This window comes from Felis catus, chromosome F2, assembly GCF_018350175.1.
Source record: "Felis catus isolate Fca126 chromosome F2, F.catus_Fca126_mat1.0, whole genome shotgun sequence".
Classification (NCBI taxonomy): Eukaryota; Metazoa; Chordata; class Mammalia; order Carnivora; family Felidae; genus Felis; species Felis catus.
Window position 1 is genome coordinate 30,217,007 of NC_058385.1, and position 18,489 is coordinate 30,235,495.

Genomic DNA, 18,489 nt, shown 5'->3' on the forward strand with positions numbered 1-18,489 from the left:
TTCAACTTCTTTATAAAGCAGCTTAGCAACATCTATGAAGATTTAAAATACACGTATCCTTTGACCCAACAAACACACTCCTGAGAATTTATCTCACAAAAAGAAGAAACCAGACCAAGACTACTTAGCACAGTAGACAAAACTGGAAACAAAGTGAATGTTCATCAATAGGAAAATGGCAAAGTAAGAATCTACAGACCTGTACATCCACACTATGGAATATTTATCTAGTTTTTAAAGAATGAGTTAGAGCTATACCAGCTCCCTTGAGAAAATTTCTGCTGGGCATTAATAAGGATAGATACTGGTAATAATCTACCTAAAACCTGCTTTATTTTCACTTACAGCTATAATCACTATTTGACATGGCAGTATGTATTTAACAGTTAACTCACCGCATTGGAATATAAATTCCATGTTGGCAAGGACTTCTATTTACTCTTGTATACCCAGGGCCTGATACATAGTAGGGGCTCAAAAAAAAAAGTATTGACTAAATGAGATGATGCCATTTTTATAAAATAATGACCAAAAAACATTCTTTATGCGCTCGCATACATATACAAGTAAACATCCATTTATGTAAATTATACACAGGTATACACACATATATATGTATGCATCCATGTATATGTATAAATATATATGTGTATAAAGACACAAATTAATGCAAGGGGAAAAGTTATAGCTACAGACATGTGTCATGCTCCATGATGAACTATTAAGTGCATCACGAATCTGTTTTCTGAGGCCAGCCTACTTGGTTTCAATTTGTAATTCACCACTTACTAGCTATGCTTAACCATTTTGTGCCTGAGTTTTCTTACCTGTTAGGCAGAGATAACAGTTCCTATCTCATAAGCATGTTGTGAGGATTAAATGTGTTAGAAGAGGGCCTAGAACAAAGTAAATGCTATACAAGTTTTTACTATTATGCCTAAGGAATAAAATAATTGCAAAACAATTTGAGCAATATTATTGGATACTTTAGGGCAGCCCTTCTCAACCTTGTCACTATTGACATTTGGGAATGTCAGAAAACTTTTATTGTGGGCACTGTCCTATGTATAGTTAATCTCTGGCCTATGCCCGCTAGATTTCATAGCATCCCCATGCCCAGTTGTGATCAAAATCACCTTCAGTTGAAAACAACTGCTTTAGTGGGAGGGACATGGACACAGGAGCGTGTGTTTGGTTTTTCTCCTTACAGATCTGTTAAAAGTTACACTTGTAAAGGCATGTACTACATTTGCAATTTTAAAACCAACAAATGAAGTTTTCAAAAAAAAAAAAGGAAAATATTAAGAACAATCACTAACAAAAGAAGACTGTAATGAATGGTTTCTAAACCAGCAGAATAAAAGGGAATATAGAAAATGCAATCAACATGAAGGATGTGAGCAGAGAGAAATCAAGGAAAAGGATGATAAGCAGAAAGCTTAAGATGGAAGAAATATGTTCAAATGTATCAGTGATCACCATAAATACAAATGGATTCAACTCACCTATAAAAGAGATATTATCAACCTGGATTAAAAAAAGAAAGTCCAGCTATATGCTGCTTACAAAAGACACCCTAAAACAAAACACAGAAAAGTTGAATATAAAAGGGATTTTAAAAGGACGTAACAGTTAAGCATTCACTAAAAGAAAGCTAGTGAAACAGTATTATAATTCACAATAGGATTTAAGGTAAAATTCATAAAGATACAACGATGAAAAAATTTCATGTAGCTGATAATATTATTTAGAAAAAACATTAGAATTACAAGAAAGAAATCTGACAAAATCAGTTGTAGCAAGAGATTTTAACACCCTCAGTCTCAGAAACCAATAGATCAAGCAGACCAAAAATTAGTATGCACACACGTACACACAGACATGCATATCAATACATACAAACGGGAGGGGTGGCAGGAGAAAGACTGCAAATGACAAAGCAAAATGAGCAAAATGTAAGTAACTGGTACATTTGGATAAAGGGTGTGGAAAAAAAAATCATTGTACTACTTTTGTAACTTCTGTGTTTAAAACTGTATCAAGTTACCAAATAAAAAACCCACACTCAAACAAGTAGGTTGAAAATAAATTCACTGTCAAGGTGAGAAGATGGAAAAAGATCAGAAAATCCAACATAAAAGGAAATATAAAAATCAGAATTTAGTGACATAGAAAGCAGAAAACCAGTAGAAAGATCAAACCAAGATATGCTTCTTACAACTAAAATATAAACACACACACACACACACACACACACACACACACACCTCTAACAAGACTGTTCAAGAAGAAAATAAAGTACAAATGAAACATATTAACAATGAAATGGAATGACTACTAAAGACACAATACAGATCTTGGAACATAAGAGAAAAACTTGAACAATCAACTGGAAAATCTACATCAAGTAGTAAGTTTTAAGACCAATTAATATTTACCAAAATTTCAGGAGAAGTGACTATCCAAATAAACCAAGAACTATTTAACACATTGAACCATATTCAAGATTCTCCCCTCAAAAATGGCAACAGATTCAAACGTTGTAACACCCTTTACCAACCCTTCAGGAACAAATAATCCCCATCCTCTACAAAGATTTCAAAGAATAGAAGAGAGAAAGCTACTCAACAAATTTTATGTGCATAGTCTCACTACTAATAACACAAACAATAATATATTAGCTAATCAATTTAGCAGTGCATTTTAAAAGAATTATATACCAGAGTCAAGTAGTTTGTTTTGGAAGATGTGGGTGATTTTACAGAAAAATAGATTAATTGAAAACATTCATAAGGAAAGAAAAGATACCTGATCATCCTACTAGAGGTAGAAAAAAAACTTACCATAAGAATTTATACATATTCAAGATATAAAGTCCTAGCAAACTAGGAACAGAAAGAAGTACTGCTCACCTAATAAAGGCTTCTATTGAAAATTTACAGCAAATGTAGTATTTACTGATGAAACTTTAAAATCATTTGCATTAAAGTCAGAGAAATGATGAAGATGCCTACTATCACTCACATTATTCAAGATGTTCTGGAGATCTCAGCCAATACACTAAGACAATAATAATGAGAAGGAGAAAAGAAAATTTGGCAAATAAGCACACACACACCCACAAAACTGTCATTTGCAGAAGATAAGGCTACACAGAAAACATCCCAGAAAATCTAACTATGGGTACTCCTAGGAAGATTATTTGCTGGATAGAATGACAACATACAACAAACAACGAGCAATAATCAGTCATGAAAGTAAATTTTTTTTAAGTTATTTACAATGGGGGCGCCATTTAAGTTATTTACAATGGGTGGCTCAGTCGGTTAAGCGTCTGACTTCAGGTCATGATCTCAAAGTTCGTGAGTTTGAACCTGGCATCGGCTCTGTGCTGACAGCTCAGAGCCTGGAGCCTGCTTCAGATTCTGTGTTTCCCTCTCCCTCTGCCCCTCCTGCACTCGCATGCTGTCTCTCTCAAAAATAAACATTTAGAAAAAAAAAATTTTAAGTTATTTACAATGGCAGCAAAAACAATTAGCAGACTAAGATATATAAATATATATGTAATATATATATGCATTATAAAATGTTAAAGATCTAAAAAAAGACCTAAAGAAAAGTTGGAAAGATCAATCCTAGACATAGATGGGAAGAATCAAAATTCTAAAGATGTCAACTGTCTCTAGTTTAAAATTTAGCATTAATTCCTATCAAAATTGCAATTTCAAAGAACGGGACAAAGCAGTCGTAGGTTTTTGGGTTTTTTTTTGTTTGTTTTTTGTTTGTTTGTTTGTTTTTTGTTTTTTTTAACAAATGAATAAATTGCCAAGAATAGATGTGACTGAAAGAATAACATGGACAGACTTGTCCTTATTATAAAGCTATGATAATTAAGACAGTTTGATATTAATGCAAAGACAGACAAACAGACCAAAGGAACTGAACTGAGATCCCTAAACTAGTCTTACATGCCTAGAACAATATGGTGTATGACAAAGGTATCATTATAAGGAGGAACTCATGATCTTATGTTATGACAACAGGAAATCCCTACTGGGGGAAAAAATCTCTATTTACAACTAAATTCGAAATGGAACAAAGAGTTAATTTTTTTTTTAACTTCTGAAAGAAAATATAAAAAAATCTCATTTCCAAACATACAAATTAAGGAAAACGATAAATTTGAGTACATTAACATTCTGAAGTCTGAACTACTAAAGAGATTAAAAGCAAAGTGAAAACAAGCCATAGACTGAGAAGATATGTGACATCCATTTACTCAAGAAAGAATCAGAATTCAGAATATATGAACAATCCTGTAATTTTTAGCAGTACCAAAAAAAAAAAAAACAACAGAAAAATTGTGCAAAGGATATGAATAATTTACACAGGTAAAATGGCCAATAAGTCAATGCAAAGTAGCTGAATCTTATTAGTCACAAAGGAAATTCAACTTTAAACTTCAGTAAATTTAGAAACAAGAAACACCAACTCTCAGACACTGTAGGAATGAGATAAATCAGTACAACAACTGACAACAGTCTAATAAAGCTGAAGATAAGCAAACTCCATGACCCAGCTTGTCTATTTCTAGGTATATTCCCTGAAGTAGCATTTTTCAATCTGATGGTCTCAATCCTTTAGGGGTTATAAAATCAACAGTCTTTAAAATAAAACAGAATAAAAAACATCAGAGTATATAACACATAAGGTTAGTATGTAACATATAAGGCTACGTATTACTGACAATGTGTTAAGCTATGTATATAGGTATGTAGTATGTACGTACACAAGTACCTACTGGAATGTTCTATAAAATATAATGGATATTATGGAGTTTTAAAGGGACCACCCTAGAAAAACATTCCCACATATACACAAGGATGTTCACTGTTGTAACAGTTTATAATAGCAAAATATCTGAAAAACATCTGAATCTTCATTAGGAAAATGGATAATTTGTGGCATATTCATACTATGGAATAATGTATACCTACTAAAATGAATGAACTAAATGTATCAGCATGGACAAATGTTAAAAATATGATGCCAAGTGAAAAAAAGAGTTGATCTGGTTCACTGTGACTTCTCAAAGTGAAAAAGTCAAAATTATTATCTATGCAGATATATACCATATACCAGTAACAATACATTTCAAGTTCAGATTAGTTGTTACTTGATGGGTGGGAGGAGTCCAAAGGGGGCTATATTTGAAACATTTTTGTTTTTCAAAATCTGAGACCAACCTGTGGTAATGACTTATCTCCATCAGCATGCATCTTTAATTTCATCAGCGCTACCTTTGCAGCCGTTTCACTGTTTTTTTGCACCTTTCCTTCGTTTACTTGCTGTCCCTCCTGTCTTAGAATCTAAGAAATAAGTATAAGCATATAAGCACATAGAATTTTTACATTAAAAATTTCCAGAGTTCTATTATTTGTTATAGTTTTGAAATATACACAAATAACACATAATACAAAACCACTTTTTGTTGGTATCATACATGACTATTATAAAAATATCATCAAGGTTGATCTAAGCAATCTCTACTGAAAAAACTCACTGTTACGTGCTTTCCTTTCCAATTTAAGCCTATTTAATCCAAAACAAATCACTAACATTCCTACAGAAAACTTTTTTTTTTTTAATATTTATTTATTTTTGAGAGAGAGACAGCGCATGAGTTGGGGAGGAGCAGAGAGAGAGGGAGACACAGAATCTGAAGCAGACTCCAGGCTCTGAGCTGTCCGCACAGAGCCCGATGTGGGGATTGAACTCAGGAACTGTGAGATCGTGACCTGAGCTGAAGTCGGACACTTAACTGACTGAGCCACCCAGGTACCCCTGCAGAAAACTTTTAAGATTTGGTCATAGATTTTAATAAAGGTACTATCCTTAATACAGAATGAAAATTCTGAACATGTTGGCAGAGAGACTGGTTTAAGCAACAGATACATTCTTCCCAGCACCTCAGATTATCAGCAGCATTCACAGAACAGCCAATGAGACTTAATGATTAGTCTTTAGAGAAAGCAAACTACTGCGCTGGCCTTATGAATACCATTTCCAGCCATGATACTTGACCAGCTGATCTAAGTGGCCCAGTAAAAGAGAATATCGGGTAAGTACTTCCATAGAATTTCCAATCTTTCATTGGTCAACATTCTAAGAAATATGGGCACATAAATGCCATCAAAATCTATACCAGGTTGCAACCATTGGGGCCATTAAAAACACCTTCCAGGGGTGCCTGGGTGGCTCCATTGGTTAAGCATCCAACTTTGGCTCAGGTCATGATCTCACAATTCATGAGTTCAAGCCCCATGTTGGACTGTGCTGACAGCTCAGAGCCTGGAGCCTGCTTCAGATTCTGGCTGTCTGTCTGTCTGTCTGTCTCTCTCTCTCTCTGCCTCTCCCCTGCTCACTTTTTCTCTCAAAAATTAACATTAAAAAAAAAAAAAAAAAACCTTAAGTGGCAAGCTAACATAAGAAGCAGGACTCCATAACTAACAGATATACAGCAGTAAGGAAACAACCAAGCTTTCTAGATACTTGCCAATAATGTCTTTAACAAGTTTCTGAGTGGCAGCCATACGAGGCTTAGGAATTTCCAGTTTTTCACATTCATGATCCGACTGATGACGGTGCCTATGAGCAACAGAAGAGTGACACTAGTTCACGTATTTGCAAGACTTAAACAGATACATAGAATTTGAATGGTCTGAGTGATCACCTCAGGCAAAAATTCTTCTCACAGTAAGGACATTTAACTGGCACAAGCTCTCTTTCAGCACAGTCCCTGAATGAGCATGGGTAAGACGTGGGCTTATCCGACTTCAGTCTCTCATTGATTATGGTCACCTGAAAATGGAAAAAGGAGGAAATGGCATTATAGAGTTCATATATAACACAAATCAACATCTATTTTGGAAGGCAACATATGTAACATTTTTGCTTAAACTTGTTAGAGCAACTTACATTCTCTCACCTAACAGATTATAATAAATGTTTGTGTGATAAATGATTACTGTGCTGACTGTTCTACATTTTCATAACTTTCTTACTATGGTGTATTTATCTTCTAAGTCAAGTTAAAATGACTATTCAGTTACTCTTCATAATTTTAGAGTTCTACTCTGTACCAGTCCTAAACAAAGATGCCCCCATAATAATATGCTTAGGTGACCATCTCATCAACCCTCAAAGAGCAAGTCATAACTACTTTCTACGCTGACTTTAGTTTAATACGTATATATATGAAAGAACACTTAAAATTATGTTTATGATACAGAAGATTAAAGACAGTTTCTGTAATGATACATTCTCCATTCTGCATGTATTATTGTATTACCAGCAAATATTACATCAGAAGAAGAGATGTTACAATATTAAAAAATATATATATCCAGGCCAGGATAGTTTGAGTTTTAAATAACCATGTTTCTAGAGTTGAATAAACTTTTGCAGGCTCCGTGATGTCATCCCAGAGCCTCATGTAGAGCTGGATCTCATCAACCCTCTGATCAGGAGGTGAGCCAAAATCAAGAGTCAGATAGACGCTCAATCACCTGAGCCACCTGGGTGCCCCAAGATAATTTCTTAAAATCTACAACCAAAGGGCATTCCTCTATATAAATGGTAGTTACACCTTGTTGGAATTAATTTTAATATTTATTTTGAGAGGAAGAGAGCACACAAGCACAAGAGGGGAGAGGGAGGGAAGGGGGGGGGAGACGGAGGGAGGAGGAAGGGGGAGGGGGGAGGGGGAGAGGACCAGCAGCAGCAGCAGCAGCAGCAGCAGCAGCAGCAGCAGGGGACATGCAGAGGGAGAGGAAGAGAGAAAACCCCAAGCAGGCTCTTCCATGCTGTTAGGAGGAGATCATGAGATCATGACCTGAGCTGAAATCCAGTCAGACACTTAACTGACTGAGCCACCTAGGTGCCCCTTGGGGTTAACGTCTTAACTACTTTTCCAAATTTGTTCTAATGGTCCACTGGTAAAACAATTTTCAATTCATTATTTAATTAATGAGATCTAATTGGCATTGCACAAGAGACGTTCATAGAAGTCAAATATTGTAAGAAAAAGGAAAGTATGAGGATTTACAAGCTGCATAAGAAACATTAATATGTTTACTATATGACTATTTCTCTCCAACTAATCCTGCATAATACCAATATGCTAATTTTTATTTTCATCACATAAATCACCTCAACCTCAAACGACCAGATTTGAACTGAAGTTCATTTAACTCGAATTTTCTATAATTGAGAGAACAGATATAAAAATCCTCAGTAAAGTGCTTGGTAATTGCTGGTCAGGAATAAATACTAACTGAAAAGTGTGAGTCAAATGCTTCTTTCTAAATGGAGTGAGCTCAGTTTAACTTTCTGCCTTTCTCGGACCAAAGGAGGTGGAGCCACTTATTAGGAGTTGGAGAAAATTACATTTGGATTTGGCATGGTGGACTCAGCTTTCTCTTCCAGGCCTAACCTGGTGAAGCACTGTGTGATTGGTGGGAAAATCTGCCTAATTCTGAATCTCCTTTGCACCCCAGTAGGCTCTACACTACGCTTCATTCAGTTTATCCTTTATGAGTAATAAAGAGGATACTTTGGCTTCTATTTAACAGCCCTTATTAATGTCTCAATTTGGTCAGAATTGGTGTGGGAATTTTTATCGGACTACAAGTTTGTTCTTGGTGATCTAAGGCCAATCGAGTCAGAACAATCTGCAACCACACAATCCTAACACCAGGATCCAGGGAAAATGAACACCACAGTGAAGGTGAACTGGAAGGAGTATATGATGAGGCTGTTAATTCCACTGTATATTTATAAATATAGAGCCTAAAGCTGTAAGTGGGCTAAGTAAACATAACTGAAATATACGAGAATTCTAACGATTTGTCATTACTAAGGAGACCAATTTTTCTTTAAAACAAACTATGAAAAATAACAAAATGAAGTAAGAGCCTCTTTACATCATTAGTTTAGTATGCCAAATTTTAATCTGTGGTACACTGACTGGTTTTAAACTGAATCAAATTCAAAATCAAAGTACATAAAAAGAAACATGTTTTATTAGGAGAACTATTAACATACCTCACGACAGCTGTGTGACTCCCTGCTTCTGTGTTCAAGGCTTAAATAATTTAAAAAAAAAAGTATTTAAATACAAACAATCAAATATAACTACAGTTAATTGGAGATATTTTAGTGGTTAGTATCCTTAAGATTAGTTACACTACATTAAAACTCTGCATATAATAAACTGAAATGGCAAAAGGTAGAGCATCTAGAGTCTCAAAACCCAACTGTTGAACGTACACAAATACGATTCACCACTCTAAGATAACTTTGAGTGCTCCAAGGTGTGTGCAAATAAAAGTAGTTAAAAGATTTTGTATTTCTCAAAGACCATCAGAAATAAAATGTCAAAGAAGTGCTCTTGTTCTAAAGGACTTAAAAATATGCATTACTGGGGCGCCTGGGTGGCGCAGTCGGTTAAGCGTCCGACTTCAGCCAGGTCACGATCTCGCGGTCCGTGAGTTCGAGCCCCGCGTCGGGCTCTGGGCTGATGGCTCAGAGCCTGGAGCCTGTTTCCGATTCTGTGTCTCCCTCTCTCTCTGCCCCTCCCCCGTTCATGCTCTGTCTCCCTCTGTCCCAAAAATAAATAAACGTTGAAAAAAAAAATTTTTTTAAAAAAAAATATATGCATTACTTTTATTTAATCCTAATAAATCTTTGAGTGATCTTCTGAAAATAATTCTTTCAGTGTTCTATTTAATCAATTAAATGCCTAAAACATGAAAGTTTAATTACAAAGAAAACACATTTCCAAAAATCTTTGGTTAGGTCCCAGGTTTTACTTTGCATGTGATATGTGTACGAAGAACATATGATAGCCAACTTAAGAGATGTATAGGTTGGGCTCTTCATTTGATTAACTAAGATGAAGAGTAGTAACAATACCTGGATTTTTTTTTCTACCGTATTCTTTGAATTATGGATATGTTCTCCCCTTACGATTAAGACACAAATACAACTTTTACACACATACAAAAAAATCACACACATAAATCCATTTCTGAAAGTTTAAAGTTTAGCCACATATATCCACAAGTAATCAGAGCCTATGCCTAATCTTTTTTCTAATTATGAATATAAAATATCAATGGCTAAAGTAAGAACTATTTTAAATCATTCTGCTTTTCAGAAATAAATGTCTTATTACAAACACTAAAATTATTCCCAAATGCTGCATAAAGATTTAACTTACCAAAATACTCCTGAACAACCATCACAAACAAATGGGAGAAAATCTAAAATTGAGGGAAAATGTTATAATGTTATATGCACTGGTCAGTATCCAATTTTGATTTAGTTTCCTTAAAAAGATTTTTAGAAGTACTGAACTACATCTATTGGAGAACTTTCCTTTTTGACCAATATCCTAGTGTAACAAGTAGCTAAACAAAAGCTATCAAAACCTCAAGCATGGAGAGCAACTGGATTATCAGAAGATAAATGTTACTTGTAGTGTGCTAAATCAGAAAAAAAGTTCTGGGTTGTTATGGCTGACCAGATTTACTATGTGTTATTTCTGAGTACCGTATACTGCAGAAGTCCTGCATTTGAAGGGAAAATCCTGGGTTTCGATTATGATTCCACAGTTTATTAATCTAGCAACACTACAAACTGTTTAACAGTAGAGCTTTGTGGAAAGCTCTACTGAGGGGGTGGAAAGAAGAAGGCAGAGTAGGAGGATTCTGAGCTCACCTCCTCCCATCAGCAAACCAAGATAACAGCTACATCTGAAAACCACCTGAAGACAGCTAGAACAGACCTTCCACTTAATCCTACCGAGAGGCACCATACTAGAAGTGTAGGAGGGGTGCAGACAGTTAGGAACCAAACCTGTGTAAGACTTCCCATCAATGGAAGAGACACCACAAAACACAGAAAAGCTAGAGGATCAGAGCCCATACCGTGCACCCCAGTCACTGGGAACAGGAAGTCCCAGAACATCTGGCTTTGAAAACCAGGGAGGCTAAACTTGGCAAATTTCTAAAATCAGAGGGGCTTAACTCCAGGTACTTCAAAAATCTCCAAGAGCTGGAGGCAATAGTAAATTGAGTCCTGACCCTTAAAGAGCCAACATGATAAATAACTGCTAGAGACTAGCACAGAAGCAGCAGTTTGAAAAACACCTGGGGTATTCATGAAAGCAATTCATTTACTGATCTCAGAGTGTGCACTAGAGAGACAGGGATCTTCAGCAGACCTCTCCAAGAACAAAAGTGCTAGGAGGCACCATTTCTCTTCTCCTCTCCCAGGCCAGATAGCTGTACGCTTGGAGAAACGAGCACTAACTACCAACCACCTTGCCAGCACCCTGTGTCTGCCCACGTATCCACCTGCATTTCCACCACATCCAACCTGCTCACTTCAGCAGACTCCCTCCAGAGTGGCTCCTCTCCTGTCACACTACAAGCAGTCCCAGCAGGGACCAGTGTCACTCCAAAGCGACTCCTGCCCTGGGGAGAGATGGAGATAATCCCACACACCAGTCTGCCCAAAGTTCCAGCAACTTTTAGCAGGCCACGCAGCAGGGAAAGCCCTGCCGTTCAGTGGGACCACAGAGGCTGATGGCAGACAGACACCTAGTCTGATTGCTGGCCCACTCACCTACAGGCCCACCAGGGTCTCTCAACAATATAGGAACCAAACTCCACCCAGTAGCAGGCAAAGTAGGTCTTGCAGCCAACAGGGATGAAGGCAAAGGAGGCTCAGGCACAACAGTGTGCACACAGCCCATCCAGAAGACATCCCTGGAACAGATGGTTCTAGCAACCAGAGGGTACTGTGCTACAAGGCACCACAGGACCTCTTCTACAGAAGTACACTAACTTTCACCACCAAGACACATAGCAGATCTCCCAAATACAAACACGGAGAGTTACACAGTATGCAGAGGCAGGAATAGGTCCCAAATGAAAGAACAGGGCAAAGTCACAGAAAAGAGCTAAAAGAAACTGAGATAAGCACTATGCCCGAAAAAGCAAGTATTAGTCACAAAGATACTCAATGGATGAGAAAAGAATGGATGAAATCAGTGAGAACTTCAACACATAGACAGAAAATGTAAAACAGAACCAGTCAGAGATGAAGAATTCAATAACTGAAACACACTAGAGAGAACAAGAGATTAGGAAAGGCAGAGGAACAGATCAGCAATCTAGTAGACAGGATAATGAAAAGCAACCAAGCTGGAGAACAAAAAGAAAAAAACAATAAATGAGAATAGGATAAGGGAACTCAGCAACATCATCAAGCGTACTAAAAAGCACGTGATAGGGAGCCCAGAAGAAGAGAGAGAAGGGGGCAGAAAAATTACTTCAAGAAATAATAACAAACATACCCAAATCTGAGGAAGGAAACAGCCATCCATATCTAAGAAGTGAAGACAACCTGTAACAAGATGTACTCAAGAAGGTTCATACCAATTATAATTAACATGGCAAAAAGACAATTTTAAAAGCAGCAAGAAAAAAAAAAAAAACAGGCATATATATAAGGAAAACTCCATAAGGCTACCAGCAAAAACTTTTTAGGCCAGAGGTAGTGGCATGATATGTTCAAAGTACTAAAAGGAAAAAACCTGCAAACAAAAATACTCTACCCATCAAGGTTATCACTCGGTATAGAAGGAGAGATAAAGTTTCCCAGATAAGCGAAAGTTAAAGGAGTTCATCACCGCTAAACCAGCCCTACACAAGACGTTGAAGGGAATTCTGAGTGGAAAGAAAACACCTTAAGTAGAAGAAACTTACGAAAGGAAAATATTCCACAGGTAAAAGCAAACATATAATAAAGGTAGTAGATAAATCACTTGAAAGAAAACACCTTAAGTAGAAGAAACTTACGAAAGGAAAATATCCCACAGGTAAAAGCAAACATATAATAAAGGTAGTAGATAAATCACTTACAAAACCAGCATGGAAATTAAAAGGCAGTAATTAAGGATATCTACAAAAATGAGTCCTAAAATTAGGTAAAACATGATATATACATAAAACATGGGTGGGGGGTGGAGAGTAAAAATTTAGTGCTTTTTAAAAATGTTCAAGTTTAAGTAACCATCACATTAATATAAACTGCTGTATGCATAAGATGTTATATATGAACCTCACAGTAACCATAAATCAAAAACCTGTAAGACATACACAAATAATAAAGAGAAAGAAATCCAAGCATAACACTAAAGAAAGCCATCAGACCACAAGAGAAGAGAAAAAGGAACATGAGCACTACAAAAACAACAATGAAACAAGTAACAAAATGGCAAGAACTACATACTTGTCAATAATTACTTTAAATGTAAATGGACTAAATGCTCCAATCAAAAGACATAGGGCAACTGAATGGATTAAAAAACGAGACCCATCTATACGCTACCTATAAGGGACTTACTTCAGACCTAAAGACACACAAACAGACTGAAAGTAAAGGGCTGAAAAAACCTAACATGCAAACGGAAGCCAAAAAAAGGCCAAGGCAACAAACACTGTAACAAGAGACAAAGCCTACTACACAAAGACAAAAAGTAACAATCCAACATGAAGATATAACAATTGTAAATATCTATGTACCCAACATAGAAGAACTCAAATACATAAAGCAATTACTAACAGACATAAAGGGAGAAACTGACAGCAATATAAAAATAGTGGGGCACTTTAACAATCCACTTGCATCAATGGATAAATCATCCAAAGAGAAAATCAATATGGAAACAGTGATTTTGAATGAAACATTAGACCAAATGGACCTAACAGACATATACAGGACATTCCATCCAAAAGCAGAATACATTCTCTAAGACAGATCACATATTAGGCCACAAAACTAGTCTCAATAAACTTAGGAAGACTGTCCAACTATGATGGTATGAAACGAGAAATCCATTACAAGAAAAAGTCTGGAAAGACCATAAATACTTGGAGGCTAAACAACATGCTATCAAATAATGAATCAACAGAGGAAATCAAAAATACATGAAGATAAATGAAAATGAAAACACAATGGTCTAAAATCTTACATGGTCAAATAACCTACAAAATAGGAGGCAAGAATATGCAATGGAAAAAGTCTCTTCAATAAATGGTGTTTGGAAAACTGAACATGTAAAAGAATGAAACTGAATAAATTTCTTACACCATACACAAAAATAAACTCAAAATGGATTAAAGACTTACATGTGAGACCTGAAAACATAAAACTCCTAGAAAACTTAGGTAAGGGTAACAAAAACAAACTTGGGACTACAGCTAATAAAAAGCTTTTGTGCACCAAAGGAAAACATTAACAAAAAGGCAATCTACTGAATGGGAGAAGATATTTGCAAATGATCCGACAAGGGGTGAATATCCTAAATATAAAAAAATAATAAACAAAAAGCTTATACAACTCAAAAACCAAAAAAACACAAATAACTCCATTAAAAAAAAAATGAGCAGAGGACCTGAATATACCTTTTTCCAAAGATATAGAAATGGCCAATAGAACTATGAAAGCATGTTTAAATCACTAATCCTCAAGAAAATGCAAATCAAAACCACAATGAAATATCACCTTACACCTATCAGAATGGCTAAAATCAAAAACACAAGAAATAATAAGTGTCTGTAAAGATGTGGAGAAAAGAGACCCTCATACACTGTTGGTAAGAATGTAAATCGGTTCAGTCACTGTGAAAAACAGTACGGAGGTTCCTCAAAAAGTTAAAAATAGAAATATCATATGATCCAATAATCTCACTACTCATTATTGACCCAAAGAAGATAAAACGGTAATTCAAAAAGTTCTATGCATCCCTGTGTTTACTGCAGCAGTATTTACAATAGCCGAGATATGGAAGCAGCCCAAGTGTCCATCAATAGAGGAATGGATAAACAGGTGGTATGTATACATATGATGGAATATTACTCAGCCATAAAGAATGAGATCTTGCCATTTGTGACAACATAAATGAACCAGAAGAGTATCATAAATGAAATACCATATGATTTCACTCGTACGTGGAACCTAAAAAACAAAACAGAGAAACCAAAAACCTGACAACTACATAAAACAAACTGCTGGTTGCCAGAGGACAGGTGGGTGAGGAGATGGGCGAAATAGATAAAGGGGATTAAGAGGTACAAACTTCCAGGTATAAAGTAATTAAGTCACAGAAATGAAAGGTACAGCATAGTGAATATAATCAATAATATTATAACAACATTGTATGGTGACAATGGTGACTACATTTATCATGGTAAGCACTGAGTAATACATATGGAATTGCTGAATCTATATATTACACACCTGAAACTAATAACATTGTATGTTAACTATGCCAATTAAAAAGTTATAGGGAAATAAAATGAACCATCTGTATTACTCAGTAAAATATTTTTAAAAAATAGGGCTTTGGATATATATTTGATATAGAATATAGTACTCTGTGTGTGTGTGTGTGTGTGTGTGTGTGTGTGTGTGTGTGTATGCACACAAAACCAAAGCTCTATTATCAGGTAGTAAATAGATATAGGTACAGGTATATCATGTCTGTATGTACATGTATGTGTGTACATATTTCTATACTGTATGTCACATGTACTTCACCAGTTAATTGCAAAAACTAAATGAGATAGATGTAAAAGATAAGAATAGGAAGTAACTAATTAGTAATAACTGCAACAATTAACTTGTTTTGAATACACTGAACTCAGAAAAATCCTGTGGTGACTATGGGGAAATGTGTTCAAAGATACTTCAGAAATCCAATAGATAAATTGATACTGCCATATTTAGTCCTGAATTGTTTTTCCTTTCTGTTGAGGAACAACTAAGTTAGTAAATGAATTTTTGAAAAGCACACAAAAGTATCCACTCTCACTAGATACAACCACTCTCCAAATTATTGACTGTTTAAACTATTTTGACCTCGTATTACAGTATACAGCCAAGTGAAGCTGGAAATGTCCAATCACACCACTTTTACAAAGTGAAGACAAAAGGCACCACACTTTACAGAAAGACTACAATTGCCCTGCAAAAGATCTCATCCTACAGGATACCTTATCCAAAACAGAAAGAAGAGGTCCTATTATAATCCACAGGGATCCCTGGATAATTCAGTTTGTGGAACAAGAGACTGAACAAAGCTCTTCTTATACCTCAGAAGTAGCCTAAGTGAATTGACACCATTGTTCTGAAGTACGACACTGTGAGCATGTTTCAGGCCAAGGAAGTATGCATTCATTTGTCAACAAGAAACTGAACCATAAAATACTGTTCAACTTTTATGCCTCTTTTAAATTGGAGAAATTGTACATGCTTGCACTTTTGGTGATGAACTAAAAATTAAATGCAAACGAAGAGGACCCAGAAGTAAGAGTTAAGATGAAGGTAATTTCCTGACACCATCCCTCTATCCAACCAAAAGCTAAACAAAATTTAGGATACTCACATAATACCCTCTAAAAACCCCTCTCCGCTAGTCCAAAAGAGCTACACCCTGGTCTCATTTCATATATATTTATACTTTAAGAGCTATCAGAAGTTGGTAGATACCATGGATTTGGTAATCAGGTATACAAGACATAAACATAACTTACAGTCAAAACCCAATTGGCTAAGGTTCTCTGTGAAAGATGTGCAAGGAAACAGGTTTCCTGAACGGCTGGCCATGACAGCTAGTGGTAAAAGATACACATAGAGTGCTGTAGGTAACAAGAACCTACCAGGGATTGTGCCCTTTTGCCCACTGACCACAACAGGTATCACTAATCAGTTGTAACATTCCCATGAAATCTGGGCTAAATGTCAAGAGTACTCCATTCACCAGGTACCTACTACCAATAACCGAGGCTGCAGTGAGAGGTGAAACCTGTTTGCCACCCAGGCAAACAGTGGCCAACAGTCATAGCACACATTTGGGAGTGAAACTTGGGTACCAAAGACTGAGCATTCTATACAGCTCTAATGCTTTGGGAACTTGCCTGCTCCAGATGCAGGCCATCCTAAGGCCTGTGCCATACTACCACTGACTATTACATTGGACTGTGTGTGTATCACGTCGTCTCTCAGTTCAGCATAGAGAGAACATCACCTTATTAATGCTCCAAACTGCAGATTATTCTGAAAGCTTTTCTATGGAAAAGATCGTGTTTTATACCCTCCTATGCAGTTCCAGCACCAAAACTGATGCTCAATAAATGTTGAGTCAGTGATATTCAAAGAATGACATAACTGAGTGAGCATGGTGATCATCCTAGTAGAAACCCGAGGAGGAGAGTCTGATCAAAGCTAAGGGCGTTCTCACTAGAAGCTGCGAAGACCAGGTTTAAAACGGATCTCGCTCAACTCCTTCATCTGACAGATGAGGAACAGATAAATAGTTTGGGAAAGAGAGGTGTCTTGCCCCAGGCCGCAGTGGCAGGACCAGAGGGGAACACAGGTCTCCACACTCCCAGACCTAAGTGTCAGAAAGGACTGGGAGCGACGCAACTTCTTGGCAAAGCGCACTCGAAACCCAAAATGAACACTGCAAGCCATGTTTCCAGAAATTGCATAGTTCCCTTCCAAAGAGACCGCCGGACTGCCAAAGGCTCAGGGGCAACAAAAATACCAACACATCTCTCTGCCAACCCAGGAGGGACGTAACCGCCCTGCCTCCTCAGACTCGACCCCGCCCCACGACCTCCCCTCACCCGCCGCCACTGCCCGTGGAGGCTCAGCAGGGTACACATCTACCACGCCTAGAGTGAAGGACAGCTAGATCACCTCGCTGCCGGCAATGCTCCACCTGGCAGTGCTGTCCTATGTCCAATTCCGCCATAGCACAGCGCCGCAAGAGGCGGGGCTACGACTCACGCGCAGCGCCTGCTGGGAGGGTGGCGGACCTCGGGGCGGAGCCTGCAGGTGGGTTGGTGCATTCACCGGAAGCAGTCACCCTGTTGTGAGCGCCTGGAGTGACCAGTGTGTATGCACTCCAGGCGCCTAGGGAGGCGGCGCAAAGAAAGAGGAGTTGGTCTGTTTGTCTTTTTCCTGGGCAGACGTCTTCGAGCCCAGTCCTTATGGATATGCCCAATTGCTTTTCTCAAATATTGCATGCTGAAATTCCCTCTGTGCAGCAACTCAAATCGGGGCCGACCTCACAAGGACTGTCTTTTTAAAATTAATGTAACTCTGGAAACCAGCACTGTGGCAGGCACAAGTATTTGCAGTAATCAAGAGAAGGAGGACACTGGTTATCCAATCCCGTATGCGTTCTACACCAGTGGATATAAAGTAAATGCCTCTTGCAAGGGAGTCATGAGGCTTTTTAAAGTTTTTTTCCCCCCAATCTTTTTTTTTTTTTTTAAGTCTGTAGCTCTTGAGGTCCCAAGTGTGTACTAAACTGCAGAGTCCCTCAGTTTAGAGAGTCCCATCTCCCAA

General features: G+C 37.2%; 1 protein-coding gene across 1 annotated transcript in view; it reads right to left on the reverse strand.

The window, feature by feature from the left end:
• ZFAND1 (zinc finger AN1-type containing 1) overlaps positions 1–17,950 on the reverse strand; it is a 24,381-nt gene extending 6,431 nt beyond the window's left edge. Inside the window, 7 exon segments of the mRNA XM_045049822.1 lie at positions 5,243–5,324; positions 5,326–5,369; positions 6,557–6,648; positions 6,734–6,861; positions 9,106–9,145; positions 10,283–10,325; positions 17,836–17,950. Of these exon segments, the coding sequence (XP_044905757.1) occupies positions 5,243–5,324; positions 5,326–5,369; positions 6,557–6,648; positions 6,734–6,861; positions 9,106–9,145; positions 10,283–10,325; positions 17,836–17,890 (484 nt within the window). The 5' untranslated portion in view covers positions 17,891–17,950.
• Between the last annotated feature and the right edge of the window lie 539 nt (positions 17,951–18,489).